Below are 20,800 nucleotides of genomic sequence, written 5' to 3'. Positions count from 1 at the left end.
CATGTGACTCTGGGCAATAGCTTGCTTAATCTTCCCGACAGCCCCCAGTGCGTTAACTCCCTTAGGGGTAATTCTTTGCGGTTTACAAATACTGGTATTTCATATTTCATTTCCATATGGAGCCCCTTTGGGCTTTACTCTCCAATAACATCAAATTCACCAATATGCTGACAATATATATATTTATATCTTACATAGACATATAGTCTAACTTCAAGGTATTCAGTTGAATTGTACGATGATTAGTCTTATGTTGTTATGTAATCATGCCCACATTACAGCGGGGATAGCAGGATATGTATATGGACAGGACCGCACTGCCCCGCTATGTTGTCCAGTGGGTTCTAGAGATGTTACAGACGTGGGGTATTTTCAGAGGCATTGCACATTCAGTAGATCATGTGCGAGCTGGATACACTGCAGCTTTTGACCTTCCTGAGTGCTACTGATCACTCCCTGGAGATCCCACATGGGCAGATACTGTGTACATTGGTTACAGTATTTATAGAAGCTCTCTAGTGATTTTGCATGTTACGTCTCATACTGAAGTGTTCCTCTGGCAGTTGTTTGCGACTGTTTGTACAGAAATTTAGTGATGTCCTTGGTAATTCATCTGCATAGAGTTGTCGGATCACATGCAAAACTGTTGCGATACTCTACACTTGGAGTTTGGTGGAAATGCAGACACCCAGTTTCCTGGTTACAGAATAACATGGAAGAAATATATGAATTTAATATAATCTTCCAACACAAACTGTGCTACAAACTGTTGATAACCATGGATATGATACAATGCATTTGATATCACTCTGGGATAAATAACCCAACACCAACACTGCGTCGTCTGCACTTTTCCATTGTATAATTTGCACCTTCTATGGATATATCTCATATCAAGAGCAATATCATTTCTACCAAAGAGTAAATTATTGGGGCTTGACTAATGTTTGTATGATTAAATAACAACATTACACTAATTGTCATACTATTCAACAGAATACCTTGAAGTTAGACCATAGATGCTCTTGGAATGAGTCACACAGAAAACTGTTTTTATATATGATGATAAATACCTTGACTTGAATCTCTGCTCTGCTTCAAGCATTTAGTGCCTCAAACACTTCCTGCACTCATTCAGATATGACTGCCCAGCGCCAAACAGAAGCTCAACCCAACCAAGCTAGAATTCCATTCATTTTCCTAGAACAGGGAATAGCTAGTTCATTCAATAACATGGTTAATTCAAAGCCTAACTTTCACCCAACAACAAGGCACCTGGATTCATCCTCCACACCAAACTCACCTTACAAGAACAACATGTCAAGAAAGCAAGAACTGCCTGGTAACAGTTCTCGTTACTAAAGAATGTGTAATTGTTCCTTTCGTAAAGTTACTTCTGACCTACTGTTCAAGCCTTTGCACTTTTGCATGTGGATGGTAACACCACTCTTGTACATGTCCTCCTAAACTCCACACTGGCATCCTTAATGGGATCCTACATGATGTAACACACCTCCTGTGAGTCCTGAATAAAGCCTTGTGCGAGTCCTGAAGAAAGAGGACTACATCACTTGACGCAGCTCCACTGGCTCATCTTGTCGGTTCGCATCATCTTCAACACCAACTGCATCATCAACAAAGCCAATACAACCAACCCCTTTATCTATAATTTTTTTTAAACTTTATTTTTAAGTCATTGTTAAATTTGATAACAAAGCATACTGTTATGTTTTATATAGGTACTCTAATATAGGTCCAGGGAACATTGTACCCTTTGCATACATCATCTCCCCTACATTTCACATGAACGAGCCTTATAAGGACATAACTCCTAATAAGGACAGAATGCCAAATAGGGACAGAACGCCTTATAAGGATTGACGCCTTTTATGGACTAAACTTTTCAAGTAGGACCATGCAGAGGGAGGGTTTTTCCCAATCAATAATGCTAAGACGTTATCCTTAGCACATATGAATAATTTAAGAGGACACTAACTATCTATGCACAAGGTTTAATCCCATACGTCATCCTCATATTAAACAATGGCTAACACACGCACAAGGGGCAAAGGGACTCTGTATAAATACAGCACCTCTTGCTATCAGTAGTTGGAGGGAACAGAGACTTCATGGCCGGCACACTGACCAGAGACGCTGAGGCGCCTGCATGCAGTCACTCCAGCTGACAGTGGTCTAAACATCCCTTGCGGGGTGTCCAACAGGAGACCAGGACGAGGTCCCACACTCATTATTCAGGTAATAGGGTTCGACTAAATCCTAGCACGATTCTTGGCTCCGAGGCTTATTAGCTCTTTCACACCTACTCACATGCTAGGTACAGTTGGGTAAATCTAGACAGGCATTGAGTATGTGCTTTATTTTATAAATGCATTTTATATTCATGTATATGTTCATGAGTATTGCAAAATTGTAGAACTATACTATTCCTTTTTATTCACTGTACTGCTGATTCTATATCTCTGCTACTGTGTAACAGTTGTAGCAGTGCATATATTTTACACTAGAAGAACAACGGTACAATATATTCTTATTGTAAACATGTTCGACTGTTTCTTCTTTGTTTGTCTCTGAGACCAAATGATCAAGCACGAGTGACTGGGTGAAAAGTAGTATATTTTTTCCACAAGTCTGAGGAATCAGGGCTTGTTGTGTTCTGAGGTTGCCAAAAACTAATCTCTCTGATGAAAGGAGATTCTAGTGGCACTGTGAGCTTGCTGATGCAAACACGGCTAACATACTCGGCGGGGGTGCACAGAGTCAGTCTATCACCAGACCCACAGTGTATGTTGTCCAAAAGCGCAGGTCATGTAGGGGTATTATAGGAACTACACTACATTACAAACAGTCAATGTCAAAATCATACAAAACTGAGCAACAATTTCATCATTTCATACTTGCAGATAGCTGGTACATACAGGAAAAGTGCAGAACACAAAACATATTTAGCTCATATGAACTTGTTTTCAAGTCAATAAAGGATCCAATACAAACGCAAACAGGACAAAATGACCTTCAGCCCTGATGCAAGAGGGAGTGTTGAGGCAGTGCGCCATTGAGTGTCATTACAAAACAGTAATACTTTTATCCAGTCTTTCACTGGCAGTCCATGTCTCCAATGTATGTCGACTCATCTCTACGCGAGGTGGAGCCTCAACAGGAGGCGCACTGACAGCGTCCCACCTTTTGACAGCAGCCCTCTGCACGGGGTAAAGAGGGTCCAAAGGACTCCCCAGACATCCCCTTGCAGTCACTGACTGCACCCCTCTGCAAGGGGATCTCTATTTCCCCTTAAAAGTACAGCCAGGTTTCCATCTGAACCTTGAAACGCGCAGCAGCTTCAAAACAGCTGTATTTCATGGGAATCAGCATGAGTTTGCGGCTGCCCTGGGGGCAGCACATTCACCATAATGTGGCGCATTTTCCTTATTGCGCTAAGCACATCATTTTAATTGCAATCAAGGAAAACACGCCACATGTGTAATGTGGCCCCTGGGATTTCACTGTCAAGTGTTGAACTAAGTTCAGGTATCCATGGGTGGGAAAGCCAAACGGTGTAATATTAGGGCAAAACCCTAGTTTGCGGAACACAGGGGACAGAGTCGTATATATCAGTGCTAAGCCTGTAAAGGTAGGGTTAGCGCTAAAAATGTGTAGTATCGAGCTTACAAAGATTTTTTCAGTGTCCAAGAGAGACAAATGTCTAGTGGTAAGGTTCCTCCTCTATGTTTAAATGAGTATAGTGTTAAAAAACACTCCTCTGGGAACAAGTCCTTAAGTGTTTGAAGGCAGAGAGAGTTTAATTGTAGTTGCGCTTTCGGCTCGAAAGAAAAAGGGATTTTAGGGTTGACTCAGCTTTGGAGCCATGGAAAAACATCTCAACTATTTTAATCATACTCAGTATTGAGCACCAGACACGTGAGGCAAACGAAAATGGTGAAGAGTGTGGTCTATCCTACCATGTCCAGTTCGATCTCATATGATGGCAGCTTGTTTTAGCGGCATATCTAGTAGTATATAAGTCCTTTCGTTTTTTCCAGAGTTTTTTATAGTGTGAACTTGACCTGAATCTATTGGGTATCAGAGCACTTTACACAAGCACCAGTTGCGTTACATGAGGACACATTTATTTTTGTTAGGCGCTAGGAGATTAAGTGATTTGCCCAGAATCACAGGCTGTTGCGAAACCTTGCTGAGACTCGAACCCGGTTCCCCAGATTTGAGGTCGACCGCCCTAGCCGTAAGGCCAACTCCTGTCCCCATACTTGCAATGTAGCGGCATCAAAGGAAGACTGCACACGCTCTTGTATGTTTCGGTCAGTGAGTGGCTGTGCCTTTCACATGTCTCTGTAAATGTGTGTTGTTGTGGGTTAACGTGTCTCTGGTTGTCTGCTCTTGCACATTTGGATGGATGTGCACCTGCTTCGATGGAGAGTATGTTAGCAGATGGCAGCTGTTATCCGTGTACTCACCCAGATAATGATCAATCACGTGTCTTCTACCAGAGTACGGGTCATCCACTGGATAGAGTTCTTCATTTTCTTTTGCTCTTAATGTAGAGACAGTGGACGCAATTATAGGACCCAGTGAGATCAGAGCTTGGTGAACTTCCTTCATCACATTCCTGTAAAATTCCTACTGCCAGTCGTGTAACAGCTTCCACTCCTCTCCAGAGAAACACGCAGAAGCACAGAATGTAACCTTGTGAGGCTCCTGCAGAGACAGCCCTCCCCAGGCTATGGCTGGTGCTTCCTCCTCCAACCCTAGAACGGTCCTATTAAAGCGCGGGGTGTCCACGGGCAGTGAGGAGCAGAGAGTCCAGGCGAGTCCAAGCCTTGCACCAAAAAGAAACTACAGGCTGTCTCGTTCTCCCACACATTTACTACCACAATGATATTTACAGAGGCCTGCCAAAGAGGCTGACTCCAAGGACTACAAAACCAGGCAGCCAAGATTTCCTTCGATTTACAGAGATTTGAACAGGCTAAACTGGGCCTAACGGATTAGGATTACGTTTAGGGTACTGTGTACCATTTAGCCCATGGTCTTCTGGAGCAAAGGTCCATCATAATTGCAGAAATTGTCTCCACATTACATCTCCTTTTGGAACTTAGTGACGGCCATGCACAACTTTGACTCCTCTTCCAAATATGGAGGGTGATCTCTGGGTGTGATAGGTTCTAAATTGTGAAACACCCTGGACCCTAAACTCAGAGCAGAAGCGGACCACCCCATATTTAGAACTGTTAAAGCTGAACTTTACAAGTAGCTTTCACCTACGTCCAGAGCCGCTATTGAAGAATGGCATAAGAGATGCACCTTCCCCGACTGGATTCCTCCTGCCCACACATCAGCTCTGTATTATGATTTATCATCAGTTGTTTATTCACTACAGTGTCTCAAAGTTACTGATAATAAATAAATAAACGGCTCTAGAAATAAGTAAGAGAAGTGTAGCATCCTGAGAGGCTGACTACAAGAAGCCTACAATGAGTAGTGAAGGTGGATCTGTACAATGTTGTGTGCAATGGCTCTGAGTGAGACACCTGAGGTCTGTAAAGTGTGGTGTAAGGGGATCCTGAAGGTTGTGAAGGTAACAGAGGACACCATTAAGACATATTTCAATGAGATGCATGAAGCAGTAGAGATGACAGGGGAGGAGGCTGCAGAATGAGCCTACCATACTGAGGACTAGAACTTTAGCAACAATGGATTGGGGCAATGACCTGATGAGAGGAGTAGGATTTTGTCAATGTTGATTAGGTTGCAGGGTCAGAAATGGTGGAAAAGGTAATTAAGAAGGGGAGCTTCATTTTACTGCAGACATGAAGGTTTACTGAGATATGTAAAATGACGCAAGTGGCCCACTAATACTTCCTTCCTGTTCTGTTAGTGAACCTAGAATGATCTAGAATGGAGAATGGAAAGGTGGATTCATTCCAGGAATGATGGATTGCCACCTACTCGGAGGATAATTCAGTTTGGAATACATAGAGCTGAGACATATGGACCCCATGTAAGCAGCAGGCACGAGCATGTTATTTCGGGAGGCTCTGCCTGCCATTTTGTCCACTTCTGCGACCTCTCACCTTCTATTGCCTTGTCACTCTCCGTCAGGGCATTGTCAGCTTGTAGGATTGATGTAGCCATGGATTCCTGGCCCTTCAAGAAGCTCTTGAGCTCCTCATCTGCCTACAAAAAAATCAATGACAGGGGAAATCAAATCAGTGTGAAACTGCAGCAAGTTATCATACGGCCATGTGGTAGAAGACGCCAAGGGATCCCAGAGTTCAGGTGGACATTTACAATATTCCAGTGCTACTCACATATATTATTCTCTGCTTCGCTGATGGAGTTGTAGAGGACTGTCAAATGCTAGTGTATTATTTTACTGGCACAATACTGCAGGGTTCTTTTTCCCCTCACAGACTGTTAACCCCTTCGAGGCTATTGACGAGCTGGGCTCGTCATCGCGCTTACCTGTTGTGCGCGGATGACAAGGCCAGCTCGTCACGTAACGCGGTAATTTCAAATCTGCCGCGCACAGCGGGAAAAGCCGCCGCAGCGATGCAGTTAAGGAGCACGTTTCTTTGTACACAGTAATGCATGACTGGGTTCTCATTTCAGTCAAGTCAATTATTAATTTGCATAGTTTCTAGAGCCTTTGAAGTGAGATACAGGAAGTAATTTAAAATCAAGAATGTACATCAGTGAGCAAAATTCCCTCAGAAGGCTGTAGCAGCTAGACAAACAAACTAGATCACCACATAAACGTATTAAAAATTGCAAGGCAAATCAGTAATAGCTAGTTGGCTGAGTAATAGCATCTAGTGTCAGCCATTCATTGCACAGTGAGTTGAAATGCAAATATGTAAAGTGTGTGGGAGCTAAAGTGCCAATGTGCAGCCTCCTTACATGCGATCATAGAGCAGTGTAAATATATCAAGGAGGGACGTTAGACAGCGATTAATATTTGCTTTGGTAACCACTTCAAGTGTCCATCTTACTCTGGATTAGTACGTGCACCAGTTCCCACAAATGAGTATGCGGTATTACGGAGAATAGTGTGCTAGATGTCGCAATTATTACTAAAAATGCTAAAACTACATGCAATTACTGCTGCATTTACAATTTTCTTAATCACTATTGTTTTAAATGTGTTAGAAGCGGAGAGTTTTTAGATTGAAAACTTTATCAAGAGTCAGACAATTGGTTAAGGTGGTGTACTTCCACCTGTTAGAGCGGGTCACCAATGGACGCCATTTTTGTTTGTTTTAATCTAGTCTGACGGTTCAGGAGAAAACCCTCACTATTTAAGGCTGATGCAAGTGCGGACGCAGAGTGCAAGCGCGCAGCATATGTGCCGCCGGCGCGCCAAAGACAAGCCAGTCTGCACACCGTCCATGCAAAGAGCCAGCCACGTTGCCATTTTGGAGCAAACCCACAGAAACCAGGTCCTCTACACTACCCTAGAGACTAGCTGCTTGAGCTTAGTAAGCCTGTCCCCAACAATATGACCATAAATTCATCAGGTGACACCAATATTTTGATTTCTGAAAGTAGGGAGGAGAGTGTTACTAGTCTCAAGAGTGGATTACTTCATGTCAGATCACTGGTGAAACACTATGCTGAAATACATCTGCTATTTCAATCAAAAGATATGGATGCTCTGTTCCTAACGGAAACCTGGAACTCCCTTGACTCAGATGGTATAGGGTCTTTCATAAACATCTGCCTTAGAAGAGGCGGGTATGGTTCTGATTTTTAAAGAGAAATGGGACTTTGCTCCACTTAACATAGGCAAAATGGTAGGTCCCAAACTTGTGGGGTTTTTTCTTAAATACAGCAAGATCCAACTATTCACATGAATTTTATGCTATTATCCTCCAGGCCTATCCAGTCCCTACTTAAAATCTCTGACTGATATTTTCAGCAATATGATCTTGGCTCATTATAGATTTGTAATTCTTTGTGATTTCAACCTATAGTCTGTGGGAAAACCAGGACTGGCCCTAAAACACCTCCTCCGTTCATGTGAGAATTTAGGATTGCAACAATTTTTGATAAACCAGGAGGCACCAGGCTGGACATTTTAGATCTTATTTTCTCCACCCAGAGTCTTGCCTCCATAGGGAATATTCCTCCTCTGTGTTGGACAGATCACTTTTTGGTGAACTTCTTCCAACAAAACAAAATAATCTGTCCTGCAAAAAATACTCCTTGATGCCAGATGCTGTGGCAGAGCATGGAACAAACTTCTTAAATTATCCAAGGAGAAACCTTTGTTTAATACTTCTTTCTCTATTGATGCAAACAAGGCAGTGGAAGAATGAATTTGGAAACAATATTAGAGCCACCCTAGATCAGGTTGTCCCTTTTAAAGAACTCACAGAGACCCGCAGCTCCTTGACACATTGCAGAGCATAAAGAGTTAAAAATGTGCTGCAAAATAGCAGAGAGGAAATGGTGGAACCCTAAGAGGGAAAGGATAAATTAGCTCTAAAAGATGCCATACGAAAATATGAGACAGAGATCTCCAGAGTTAAAGTGAAATACCACTCCAGCACTATCTTGGCCACAGCCAGCAGTGCTAGAAAGTTATTCAAAATAATGCAAGAATTGTCCAAACCAGAGTGTCTAAAAGATCATGTTCCTGCTGCTCAAGATCTTTGTGATGATTTGGCAATATTTTTCAAGGAGATTGATCACTAAAATAATAGATGGGTTTGTGACCATTTCACCCACCCAGACCTTCCCGGGTGGCCACGACATCCTACCAAAGCATCACACTCGTGATACTGCTCTTCTGAGGCAGATAAATGAACTAGAACACTTTGAGAACATAACAGAGGACAGCTTTTGAGATTTGGCAAAGACCATATCATCAGGCTCTCTTCAGAACTGGAAGGAACTGGCGGGTGAACTCTTCCCACCGCTATGGCAAATTAGTTGCCAATCCTTGAACAAAAGCACAAAACAATGTTCACAAGGAACCTATTTATCTAGATTAGTACACAATCTGCAACTCGAGTAGTTGCTCTGATTAAATCATAGGCGGAATTTATCTTTTTAATTCATGAACCTCCATAGAGACACAGTATTTTTCGCATTAATATTCTATACACACATGTATTTGAAAAAGCCCATACACCTTTTTTTAGGTATACCTGACTTCAGCCGAAGTAGGTAATTTTATTATGCAGTTATAGTCAGTATCACAGACTTATTCCTTATGTATAAGTCACTAGCAGCCCGTCCCGACGTTGTCTGGGTATGAATTGCTGCCGGCCAGTAGTATATTGTTTTGTAGGATTTCGTTTTGATAGCATTTCTGATCTGTGACAGGCCTGTGAAACGCTCTGATTCACAGTGCACTGCTGATGCACTTAAGAGTGCGCGTTCAGTAGTGTGTGAACTCGAGATTCCCTACTTTATTTTTCCATGCAATATTATATAGCGCGAACTCGACAACATGGCATGAGCACAATTTACATTACAGAAGAACACATTCATTTGTGGTAGGCACGGGGAGACAAAGCGATTTGCCTGTAATCACAGGATGTTGAGCGGATGCCGAGATTCGAACGTAGCTCCCCAGCTCTAAAGTTCGCATTTCTAGAACTTGTGTAGGGAGGTGTGTCTAAAAGTGTATGTCGGTGTTGGCCATCAATGAGAGAGACCTGTGCATTTTTCAAATGGGTGGTGAAAAAATATGGAGTATGTTGCCGGAGATGTGGGCCGCCATGCCACCAATGTACTTACCGGGGGAGGGTTAACACCCATTACTCTGCAACTTTCTTTCCGCATACCATCACTCCACATACTTTCATTACGAAAGTACCATGACTCCGCAATGCCATTATAACGCATGGCATTACATTTTATATGCTTTTACCACAACTACATTTACAACGAAATTCGTTGTAAATGCATGAATGGTAAAAGCATGTTTTTTTTAATGTTTGGATAAGGTAAGTATTGGTATAGGGGTATATGTTTTGGGGTACTGAGGTATATGTTTTGGGGTGTTTGGGTATTTTAAGGGTTGAGATATAGTTTTGGGGTACAGGGGTAGTTTTAGGGTTTAGGGATAGGTATGGTTATTGGGTTACAGGGGTATTTTCAGGGTTCAGGGGTAGGTTTGGGTTTTGGGGTACAGGGGTATTTTAAGGGTTCAGGGCTAGGTTTGGGTTATGGGGTACAGGGGTATTTTTAGGGTTCAGGGCTAGGTTTGGGTTTTGGGGTACAGGGGTATTTTAGGGTTCAGGGGTAGGTTTGAGTTTTGGGGTACAGGGTTATTTTTAGGGTTCAGGGCTAGGTTTGGGTTTTGGGGTACAGGGGTATTTTAGGGTTCAGGGGTAGGTGTGGGTTTTGGGGTACAGGGGTATTTTAAGGGTTCAGGGCTAGGTTTGGGTTTTGGGGTACAGGGGTATTTTTAGGGTTCAGGGCTAGGTTTGGGTTTTGGGGTACAGGGGTATGTTTAGGGTTATGGGGTAGGTTTGGGTTTTGAGGTACAGGGGTATTTATAGGGTTCAGGGCTAGGTTAGGGTTTTGGGGTACAGGGGTATTTCTAGGGTTTAGGGATAGGTTTGGGTTTTGGGGTACAGGGTATATTTATAGGGTTAAGATGGGTTAGTGTTTAAGGGTGTTGGGGTATCTTAAGGAGTAAGGGTGGGTTATGATTATGGGGTGCTGGGGTATTTAAAGGGAGCAGGGTAGGATTAGCACACAATATGAGACATGGCATGAAGGGCGGAACGTACCACACGCCCCCAGCTTTTGTCACGCCCCCCAGCACACGCCCACAGCACAACGCAGACACTCCCACAAGGGACTACTTTGCTGGCACGGTTCTTTTACCTTTTAAATGTATATGGTGGGCGTCTGCATAGCCTATATCCTTCTGCTGCAACTGCCCTTTCCAACGCTGTATTGGGTGTTGTGATTGGTGCTGTGGTTCCTGAGATTACCCGCCTCAAAGGTTTGGGCTCTCTCTTTATTATATTAGTATAGATTAAAATATTTACATATCATTAAACATTCGTAGTAATGTTGTGAAATCCAGTGAAGTGACCATAACCTATTTTAGGGAGTATTGTGTGACATAGTGAAGCAAAAAAAGGGAAACAGGTTATTGGTAAGGTACAAAAGGACGAGCTTAATACAGTGATGATAATTTAATTTAGGCTCTCTCGTTTGTCTGGTGTCAATGTCGTTTCGACCCTCTCTAGATACAGAGTCTGGAGTTCGGTACAGTGCAGGCCTGTGTTGGTATTTTCTTTTCCACCTGTACCAGATAGTTTAGAAGTTCACAGTTTCGCTGCAGATCCCGGTTGCAAAGCAGGTCAGCAAGGCTTGTCTGTGTGTGCGGATTCCTCTTTGATTGAATGGAACTTTAATCAGCAGTCTCCTTTCCCCCTGCAGATCCCTGAAAGAGCATAATACATACAGTAGATCTTCCATTCTGTTGCCCCACAGATGGCAAACGGTCATTGTAGGTTGCCTCTGTCACGTAGGAAGTGCAATGCTGAAGGGAGTAGCCCCAAGTGGAGTTTCAGAAATTTCTCTTAGGTAGCTCATGGATACATCAGTTGAAATATTTTGGGGGCGCGAGTGTTTGGTAATTATTTAGGGTCATCCAGGCATGGGTCCTACCTGCAAAGATGGCTTTATCTTCCATTAGTGAGAGAAGCCTTGTCGATTTCCAGGTATACTTTTAAAAACCTTTGGCCAATGGGGGTCTCTCAGAGCGGAGTTAGCCCAGTTACTGTCAGAGATACCTGCAGGTAGGCTTTGGTGGGCGAACCATAGGTAGTAATTAAAGGAGTTGAAGTCTGACTTTCTGATTTTGTTCCAGCAGATTATGAACGCCCCACGCCTGGCCAAGGGCTTTTTGTGCAGGCCAAACTCCAGTCTGATCTGTGCTGGTGATCTGTAGCTTGGAAGGTTGAAGACGATTCAATACGCTTTTGCCACTGTGCTGTCCAAAAGTTTTGCACCTTACCTCTCAAAAGTTCACTGCCATATGCTATAGTTGGTAGTAACTCGGCTTGCTTTACCCGACGGAGGGAGGGACAGAGTTGTCCCAATCAGGTTCAACTTGAGATTCTTCAACATTACAGCCAGTGCTAGACCCTTCCTTTTAATGAACTCTTTCTGACAAGAAATTGGGCCTTCCTTGTCAATGATTACTCCTAGATATTTATACTCCGCTGCAACCTCGATCAATGAGTTGGCCAAGTACCAGGCTGGTGTCCTTTTTTTGTTGTTTATCGCCATTGTTTTACTTTTGCCGAGGTAGCCATTCAATCCATTATCACCAGAGTATTCTTACATTATAGTGGAAGGCACTGCCACCCAGCCTGAGTGTGGCTCATTAGAACCATATCATCAGCATACAAGAAGCCGTCCAGTATAAATGTTACACCTCAAGCTGCATACAGGGGCGTAACACAGGCCCCCGCAGCCCCCGCATTGCGGGGGGGGGCCTCGTGCTCCAGGGGGCCCCTCGGGCCCCCTCGTTGCATAAAGAAGAAGATTTAAAACTCGCCTCTTAATAAATTAATTGGAGCACTGCACACTGGCACTGCACACGACCTGGGGCTTAACACAGGCCCCCGCAGCGCGGGGGAGGGTCGCGCTCTTGCATGAAGGTGGGGCCCCTCAGCGAGCCAGCAAACAAGCCTCTCCAAGTCTGCTTGGTAGCGCATACGCACCCCCGGGCCCCAGCCGGGCCTCTTCATAATTCAATAGTGTTGGACTTGGCCCGTCTGGCAGGTTCACCCCTGAACTTTTTGCCTAGTGATTTCTGGTCTTTGCGCACTTTGACACTGTGGCGCAGTGTAAAGTGCGTGCTCTCCCTGAGTGCGTGTGTGAGATTGGCCTGCTCTCCCATAGGAATGCATGGGGAATGTCTGTGTCCCTGGTAGTTCCTGATGCGTGAGGCATGCATGGTCAAGTCTGGTATGTGCGAACTCGTGAGAGTGAATGCTTCGCAACGATGTATGTGACATGGTTGTGTCTTGTGCGGAAGTGCTACTTCTAGACATGACTGTGTATGTGCTGTGAAGGTGCTGGCGTGTGATTGGCTGGAGCTGGCTGGGATGCCAGGCTCCAGGAGTCTGTGTGGGTCTGCCCCGGTGGTGAATGGAGAGATTAGCATGCTGATGTGAGGGAGGGGCTGCGCCTGTGTCCTGAATGGGGCTGGGTTTTCCCCACACAATGCTGGCTCCGCCCCCTGTGGTGCGACTGATGACCCTAGCCTGCCTGATGAATGAAAGGGGTGGTTGGGCCATCAAGGGTACTCCAAAACCAGCTGCGACTGGTTCTGCCCCCACCCTGCACCTACAGACACAAGAGAAAAGGTGTATAAAAGAGGGGCTGTGACCCCAGGAAAATGTTCTTGTTTGCTGCTTGAATCTGCCAGGGGCGTGCTGCTGCTTGGGCCCAGGGGAAGGCTTGCCTCCCCTGGGCTCTGCCCAGCCCCTGGACTCCTAAAGGACTTTTGCTGGACCTTGGTTTGCCATAGCGCTGGGGAGCGCTGTATTTACCCTCCCAGCGCCTGAAAGTCTTTTCTTTCCCCTCCTAGCGCAAGGAGCGCTTTATTTGCCTTAAAGCGCCTGGGAGCGCTGCTCTTTGCCTCAAGCGCTGGGCGAGCGCTTTATTTGCCTGTTAGCGCTTGGAAGCGCTATTGATCTCAGCCGGTGCCCACCCGGCGTTATTTGCCCCTGTTTATTACTTAAAACGAGCGAGTGCCCACCTCGCTGTTTATTTTAATCTCGAGGGTGCCACCCCTCTGAAATGCCCACGAGATTCACCGCCGCGGCCCGAGCGCCGCAAAACCAGGAAGTCAGGCAGCATCGCGCCTGACTGTAGGCGGGACTTCCGGTTTGCCGGAGGAAGTCCCGCCCGCCGCCGCGCTGTGATTGGCCAGGGCGCCCGGCCGGAGAAGAGGAGCCCGGAGCCTTGAGGGCTCCACTTTCCAAGTCCCGGTCCCGAGATGGGGGACCGGGTGAAGATGCCCCCCTTCCCTCCTGGAGCCGGATGTTGCGTGTTGGGGCTCCCAGGAGTGAGGGGAGCCCCAGAGGTGAAGTCCTGCACTGCCCCCGGTGAGGGGACACAGAGAGAATGGACGCCCGGAGCCCGGTAAGGAGAGGGGCCTCGGGGCTGTCCTGATTGTTCTTTGAGCGGCCCCACATGATAGCGGGCCGCTCCCACGATGTGGCCGTACCTGTCTTCAGGGGCAGAGTGATGCCTAGAGCCCGAGTGGCCCCCACCTGTTTTGGCCCCATTCTTCCCAGAGCCAGAGGGCTCCATTGTTGGGGGAGAGTTCCTTATTGGAGGAGCCAGAGTGCTCCAGGGGACACCTGAATGTGTTCAGAGCCAGAGGGCTCCAACCTATTGCGCAGTTTTGCTTCCTGAGGGGCTAGTGAGAGCCCCTGTCGCAGATTTGTTTTCCAGCTGCCCAGCAAGTAGTGGGCAGCTGCACCGTTTAGGTTTTCCTTCCTAGGGACATGTGTTCTATGGACTTTAGGAGTGAGGCGCACTCCTTCATCCCTGGCCTTTCCCCAGCTGCGCAGCACTTAGTGCCAGCTGCAGCGTTTAGGCCCCCTGTTCTGTCCCTCAGCTGCTCAGCACTTTGTGGGCAGCTGCTACGTTTAGGTTCTGGCGCAAGTGGCGCAACCTGGACTTTGTGAGTTCTGCGCTAAAGGTGATTTATGCGCTAACTGAGGTTTAGATGCTGTTATGATCTATGTCCTATTGCTTTTGGGTGCTAGGAAATGTACAATGTGTAGTATGTTTTGCGCACCCTGTGTTCTGCACCTCTGAATGTGTTGTTGATGCATCATGTGCCTTGTTCCTTACACCGCTGAACGTATGTTGATGCGTCATGTGTCCCCAGGTCTATACCCCTAAATGTATGTTGATATTTAGTTGGTTGTTCTTGCTAGTGCAGGTGGTGCTAGTAAGGTCCTGGTTCCCTGCGTGACCTGTTCCTAGGGTGGTTAGGATTGCGTAGGTGGTACTTACCTGATTACCAGTAGTTACTTGTATTGAGCTACAGTGATTTTCTGTTATATTCTAAGTGCTATTCCAAGGGCGTGGTACTGAGCTCGCCCCCTGACCAGAGTCCCAGGACCAGTGGACTCTATTGTGCCTGCCCTGACAAATTGCTGGGACTTGTCTGATCTCTCTTGGGCCCCTGGGGCCTCGCTAAAATGTGCCTCGCTCATTCCCCTTGGCAGCTCGTGCACGGCAGCCCGTCCAAGCCTCGAGCCGCGCCGCTCTACACTGAGCCGCACCGCTTCGCTGGGTCGCCTGCATCCTGCCTTCCCCTCCTCCTCTTCTGAGCCGCACACATTGGTCGCCCCAGAGAAACGCTTGTACCGTGCCGGTGGCCCGCTCAAGCCTCGAGCCGCACCACTCTCCCCTGAGTCGTGCCGCTTCGCTGGGCCGCCCGCTCAAGTTTACTAAGAAGGTCACTCGCATTATCCTTGCAACCAGGTCGGGAGGTACTGTCCGTTAGGCTCTATGTTTAAGTTCTAGGCCTACAAGTATTGTATTCTAAGTTCTAAAAGTGCTGATTCCTGACAGTGGTCAAGGTGGCCCTGTCTTGTACATATCCCCTGTAAATTCTGCCCGTGCCTCTGGCACAATGTAAAGTGTGTGTTGTATCTAATGTATGTTTATTGGAATACAAAGGCTATTTTTATATATACACTTGTGTGGAGTTTCCTTTGTGGTGGGCCTTGGGTGTTGTTGCTGGGGTGCGTGCGCAAATACTTAACTCATATCGCCTCCAAGTTTAGCCTTGCTGCTCGCGCCACGTTACCTAGAGGGCGAGTAGGGGTTATCTTGGCGTGTAACTCCCTTGCCCTGACCTTAGGAATGGTGATCCCTGACTGACCTCGACGCGAGTCTTGGCCAGCCAGGATCCCGTTTCTAACATTGGACGCAGCGGTGAGGATGAGAATTTGTGTTTGCGGTGTACCACAGTGGCAACGGGCCACACTACAAAACTCTGCATTTTAGATGACCACATTTTTGGGGATTATTGTATGGAGTTTGCTAAAAATGTCATTTCTGTGGAAATGTGTTTCTTGTGCACTTTGAGTTAGGTGTCCCTAGCTCGGGAGGGTAGATCATCCCCCTAAGTGCAGTGTGTTTTCTGGATTCACCATGAGGGTGGGATCCAGTGGTGGCAGCATAAGTGTGTTCAGTGCATGTGTCCCCCGTCCCTGCCCTGGAGTTATGGTACCTGTGTCACGTGTGGTCAGGTTGAGAAATCAGGGGTGGTAGAAACTGCCTTACCAGTCTGGGGAGGGGTGTGTGTGGATGAATGGTGTGTGGCACTGGACGTGTGTGTGAGTTCTCTGGATTGGGAGCTTGCTGAATGCTTGTGTACTCTTGTTCTGCTCAGATACCAAAGTTCCATGTGTTAAACTTTTCCCAAGAACGTCTGCAGACAGTGGAGCCTGCTTTTGATTTCTGTGGTCTATTTAGAGACAGATGTTTGGAGTTGGTAATGTTTTGGGAGGAGAGAGGCATAGGGGATGGAGTGATTCCAAAAGGAGTGGATGAGGTGTCTTCCAGCCCAGTGTGGTGGAAGAGGTTAAGTGTAGCCCAGCTAGGTCTCGGTGTAGGGGCTCACGTCCTGTCTCAAGAGGAGAAGGAGTGGGTGGGACTGCATGTCTCCAGGTGCCCGAAACCCAGTGTCAGGGCCTAGAATGTTTCTGAAGGGAACATCAGGTCGGGGGCCTAGGCTGTACCAATAGGTCATTTGAGGAAGATCTCCCAGAGTATTTGAAGAATGTAGAACATCAGTGAACATGATTTCATGGGTGGGCCTGAAGCTCATGGGAGTTTCCCCTGACCCTGTGCCATTGTGTTAATTGTTGGGGAGTGACCCTAAGGAAAGGTTCTGGTCTTCCAGCCCAGTGTGGTGGAAGTGGCTCAGAGGAGCACAAGCCTGGTCTTCGTAGTCTGGGTGTTTTTTTTCTTAGGAACACCAGGTGAGGGAGCCTAGCATGTCCGTATGGAGCGTCCTTGTAGGGAGATCTCCCAGCGTGGAGAGAACGTGGAGCGCCTGTAAGCAGGGCTCTAGTAGTTCTGTTATCTGGCAGTACCGCTCCAGTTGGGAGGGTGCAGAAGTCCAGATAGAGGGGTGCGAGGGGGATAGGTTCCCCAGTGGAGTAACCAGTGGGTCAGGGGCCAACCAGAAGGGTTGTGTCGCCAAGGAGTGACCAGGGTGAGGCCACTTCTGTCCTGAGTGTCAGGCAGACTTGTACACGACACATTAGTTATGTGTCACCCTCAAGGAAGTCCTGGTGCGCCAGGCATCTGACCAAAGGGGTACGTCCCTCGGTTGGGGAGCCAGTAGCCGGTGTGTCCGGATCTGGACGTAAGGGCAACTGTATGTAGTGTCCTGAAGGAACTCCTGCCTGAAGAGAAGGAACCGGGTAAACTGTATGGGGGATTGACCTGCAGTGGTTGCCTTGCTGCTGAAGGAGGAGTGAATTCGAATCCCAGGTGGTAGACCAGTTAAGGGAGCTGTGAATCTGTCATGACCAGCCTGGTGTCCTGTAGGCACCGCACTGAGCCGCGCCTGCCTTCGGCCGCGCAGCCTATGCCGCTCACCGTCCCCGTCTCGACGCGGTCCGTGAGCCGCCGCCTGCGCCGCATCTGGCAACCCGCAAAGTGCAACGCCTCACTACACCGATCTTGTGCTGGTCTGACCGTGGTCACTGCTGCTGAGGGAGTAAAGGTCCCGAACTGGTGGGAGAGTTGTGTTCTGGAGGGTGCTTCAGAAGTAGAGGTAGGGTGGGGCATTCTTGCCCGTGACCTCTGGTCAGCCTGAGGGTGCGGACCCTAGGTTGAAGAATCAGTGGTAGTTTGGAACTACACTGAGAAAGGGAGTGGAGAATGGCTATGTAGGCCAGGGGTTACCACCCCCCACTCTATGGATTGGTAGGGACCAGTGGTATCTGGGTGGCCTAGGGCCTGGTCCTAGCCGTGGACAACTAAGGAGTACCAGTGGGGTAGCCTAGTTGGTCCTGTTTTTTTTTAAGTATGTGCTTGACTTATGGATCCACGTGGCGTAGAACCGGAGGGTGTCCCTGCAGTGCGGGCCCGCGTCCGTGTTCTATCGCCCCAAGCAGGGAAGTCCATCACGGTGGTGATTGTTCTCCCCTGCGTTTTGGCTGGAAGGGGGTTGTGTTGGACTTGGCCCGTCTGGCAGGTTCACCCCTGAACTTTTTGCCTAGTGATTTCTGGTCTTTGCGCACTTTGACACTGTGGCGCAGTGTAAAGTGCGTGCTCTCCCTGAGTGCGTGTGTGAGATTGGCCTGCTCTCCCATAGGAATGCATGGGGAATGTCTGTGTCCCTGGTAGTTCCTGATGCGTGAGGCATGCATGGTCAAGTCTGGTATGTGCGAACTCGTGAGAGTGAATGCTTCGCAACGATGTATGTGACATGGTTGTGTCTTGTGCGGAAGTGCTACTTCTAGACATGACTGTGTATGTGCTGTGAAGGTGCTGGCGTGTGATTGGCTGGAGCTGGCTGGGATGCCAGGCTCCAGGAGTCTGTGTGGGTCTGCCCCGGTGGTGAATGGAGAGATTAGCATGCTGATGTGAGGGAGGGGCTGCGCCTGTGTCCTGAATGGGGCTGGGTTTTCCCCACACAATGCTGGCTCCGCCCCCTGTGGTGCGACTGATGACCCTAGCCTGCCTGATGAATGAAAGGGGTGGTTGGGCCATCAAGGGTACTCCAAAACCAGCTGCGACTGGTTCTGCCCCCACCCTGCACCTACAGACACAAGAGAAAAGGTGTATAAAAGAGGGGCTGTGACCCCAGGAAAATGTTCTTGTTTGCTGCTTGAATCTGCCAGGGGCGTGCTGCTGCTTGGGCCCAGGGGAAGGCTTGCCTCCCCTGGGCTCTGCCCAGCCCCTGGACTCCTAAAGGACTTTTGCTGGACCTTGGTTTGCCATAGCGCTGGGGAGCGCTGTATTTACCCTCCCAGCGCCTGAAAGTCTTTTCTTTCCCCTCCTAGCGCAAGGAGCGCTTTATTTGCCTTAAAGCGCCTGGGAGCGCTGCTCTTTGCCTCAAGCGCTGGGCGAGCGCTTTATTTGCCTGTTAGCGCTTGGAAGCGCTATTGATCTCAGCCGGTGCCCACCCGGCGTTATTTGCCCCTGTTTATTACTTAAAACGAGCGAGTGCCCACCTCGCTGTTTATTTTAATCTCGAGGGTGCCACCCCTCTGAAATGCCCACGAGATTCACCGCCGCGGCCCGAGCGCCGCAAAACCAGGAAGTCAGGCAGCATCGCGCCTGACTGTAGGCGGGACTTCCGGTTTGCCGGAGGAAGTCCCGCCCGCCGCCGCGCTGTGATTGGCCAGGGCGCCCGGCCGGAGAAGAGGAGCCCGGAGCCTTGAGGGCTCCACTTTCCAAGTCCCGGTCCCGAGATGGGGGACCGGGTGAAGATGCCCCCCTTCCCTCCTGGAGCCGGATGTTGCGTGTTGGGGCTCCCAGGAGTGAGGGGAGCCCCAGAGGTGAAGTCCTGCACTGCCCCCGGTGAGGGGACACAGAGAGAATGGACGCCCGGAGCCCGGTAAGGAGAGGGGCCTCGGGGCTGTCCTGATTGTTCTTTGAGCGGCCCCACATGATAGCGGGCCGCTCCCACGATGTGGCCATACCTGTCTTCAGGGGCAGAGTGATGCCTAGAGCCCGAGTGGCCCCCACCTGTTTTGGCCCCATTCTTCCCAGAGCCAGAGGGCTCCATTGTTGGGGGAGAGTTCCTTATTGGAGGAGCCAGAGTGCTCCAGGGGACACCTGAATGTGTTCAGAGCCAGAGGGCTCCAACCTATTGCGCAGTTTTGCTTCCTGAGGGGCTAGTGAGAGCCCCTGTCGCAGATTTGTTTTCCAGCTGCCCAGCAAGTAGTGGGCAGCTGCACCGTTTAGGTTTTCCTTCCTAGGGACATGTGTTCTATGGACTTTAGGAGTGAGGCGCACTCCTTCATCCCTGGCCTTTCCCCAGCTGCGCAGCACTTAGTGCCAGCTGCAGCGTTTAGGCCCCCTGTTCTGTCCCTCAGCTGCTCAGCACTTTGTGGGCAGCTGCTACGTTTAGGTTCTGGCGCAAGTGGCGCAACCTGGACTTTGTGAGTTCTGCGCTAAAGGTGATTTATGCGCTAACTGAGGTTTAGATGCTGTTATGATCTATGTCCTATTGCTTTTGGGTGCTAGGAAATGTACAATGTGTAGTATGTTTTGCGCACCCTGTGTTCTGCACCTCTGAATGTGTTGTTGATGCATCATGTGCCTTGTTCCTTACACCGCTGAACGTATGTTGATGCGTCATGTGTCCCCAGGTCTATACCCCTAAATGTATGTTGATATTTAGTTGGTTGTTCTTGCTAGTGCAGGTGGTGCTAGTAAGGTCCTGGTTCCCTGCGTGACCTGTTCCTAGGGTGGTTAGGATTGCGTAGGTGGTACTTACCTGATTACCAGTAGTTACTTGTATTGAGCTACAGTGATTTTCTGTTATATTCTAAGTGCTATTCCAAGGGCGTGGTACTGAGCTCGCCCCCTGACCAGAGTCCCAGGACCAGTGGACTCTATTGTGCCTGCCCTTACAAATTGCTGGGACTTGTCTGATCTCTCTTGGGCCCCTGGGGCCTCGCTAAAATGTGCCTCGCTCATTCCCCTTGGCAGCTCGTGCACGGCAGCCCGTCCAAGCCTCGAGCCGCGCCGCTCTACACTGAGCCGCACCGCTTCGCTGGGTCGCCTG

General features: G+C 48.2%; 1 protein-coding gene across 1 annotated transcript in view; it reads right to left on the bottom strand.

The window, feature by feature from the left end:
* Positions 1-20,800, bottom strand: part of LOC147672490 (guanylate-binding protein 3-like) — a 102,392-nt gene that overhangs the window by 3,333 nt on the left and 78,259 nt on the right. Inside the window, exon 9 of the mRNA XM_086948005.1 lies at positions 6,108-6,210. Within this exon, the coding sequence (XP_086804131.1) occupies positions 6,108-6,210 (103 nt within the window). The remainder of the gene's footprint in view (positions 1-6,107; positions 6,211-20,800) is intronic.

Source organism: Lissotriton vulgaris, unplaced genomic scaffold, assembly GCF_964263255.1.
Source record: "Lissotriton vulgaris unplaced genomic scaffold, aLisVul1.2 SCAFFOLD_689, whole genome shotgun sequence".
NCBI classification, from domain to species: domain Eukaryota; kingdom Metazoa; phylum Chordata; class Amphibia; order Caudata; family Salamandridae; genus Lissotriton; species Lissotriton vulgaris.
The sequence above is the reverse complement of the archived record's forward strand: the minus strand, read 5'-3'. Positions and strand labels throughout refer to the sequence as shown.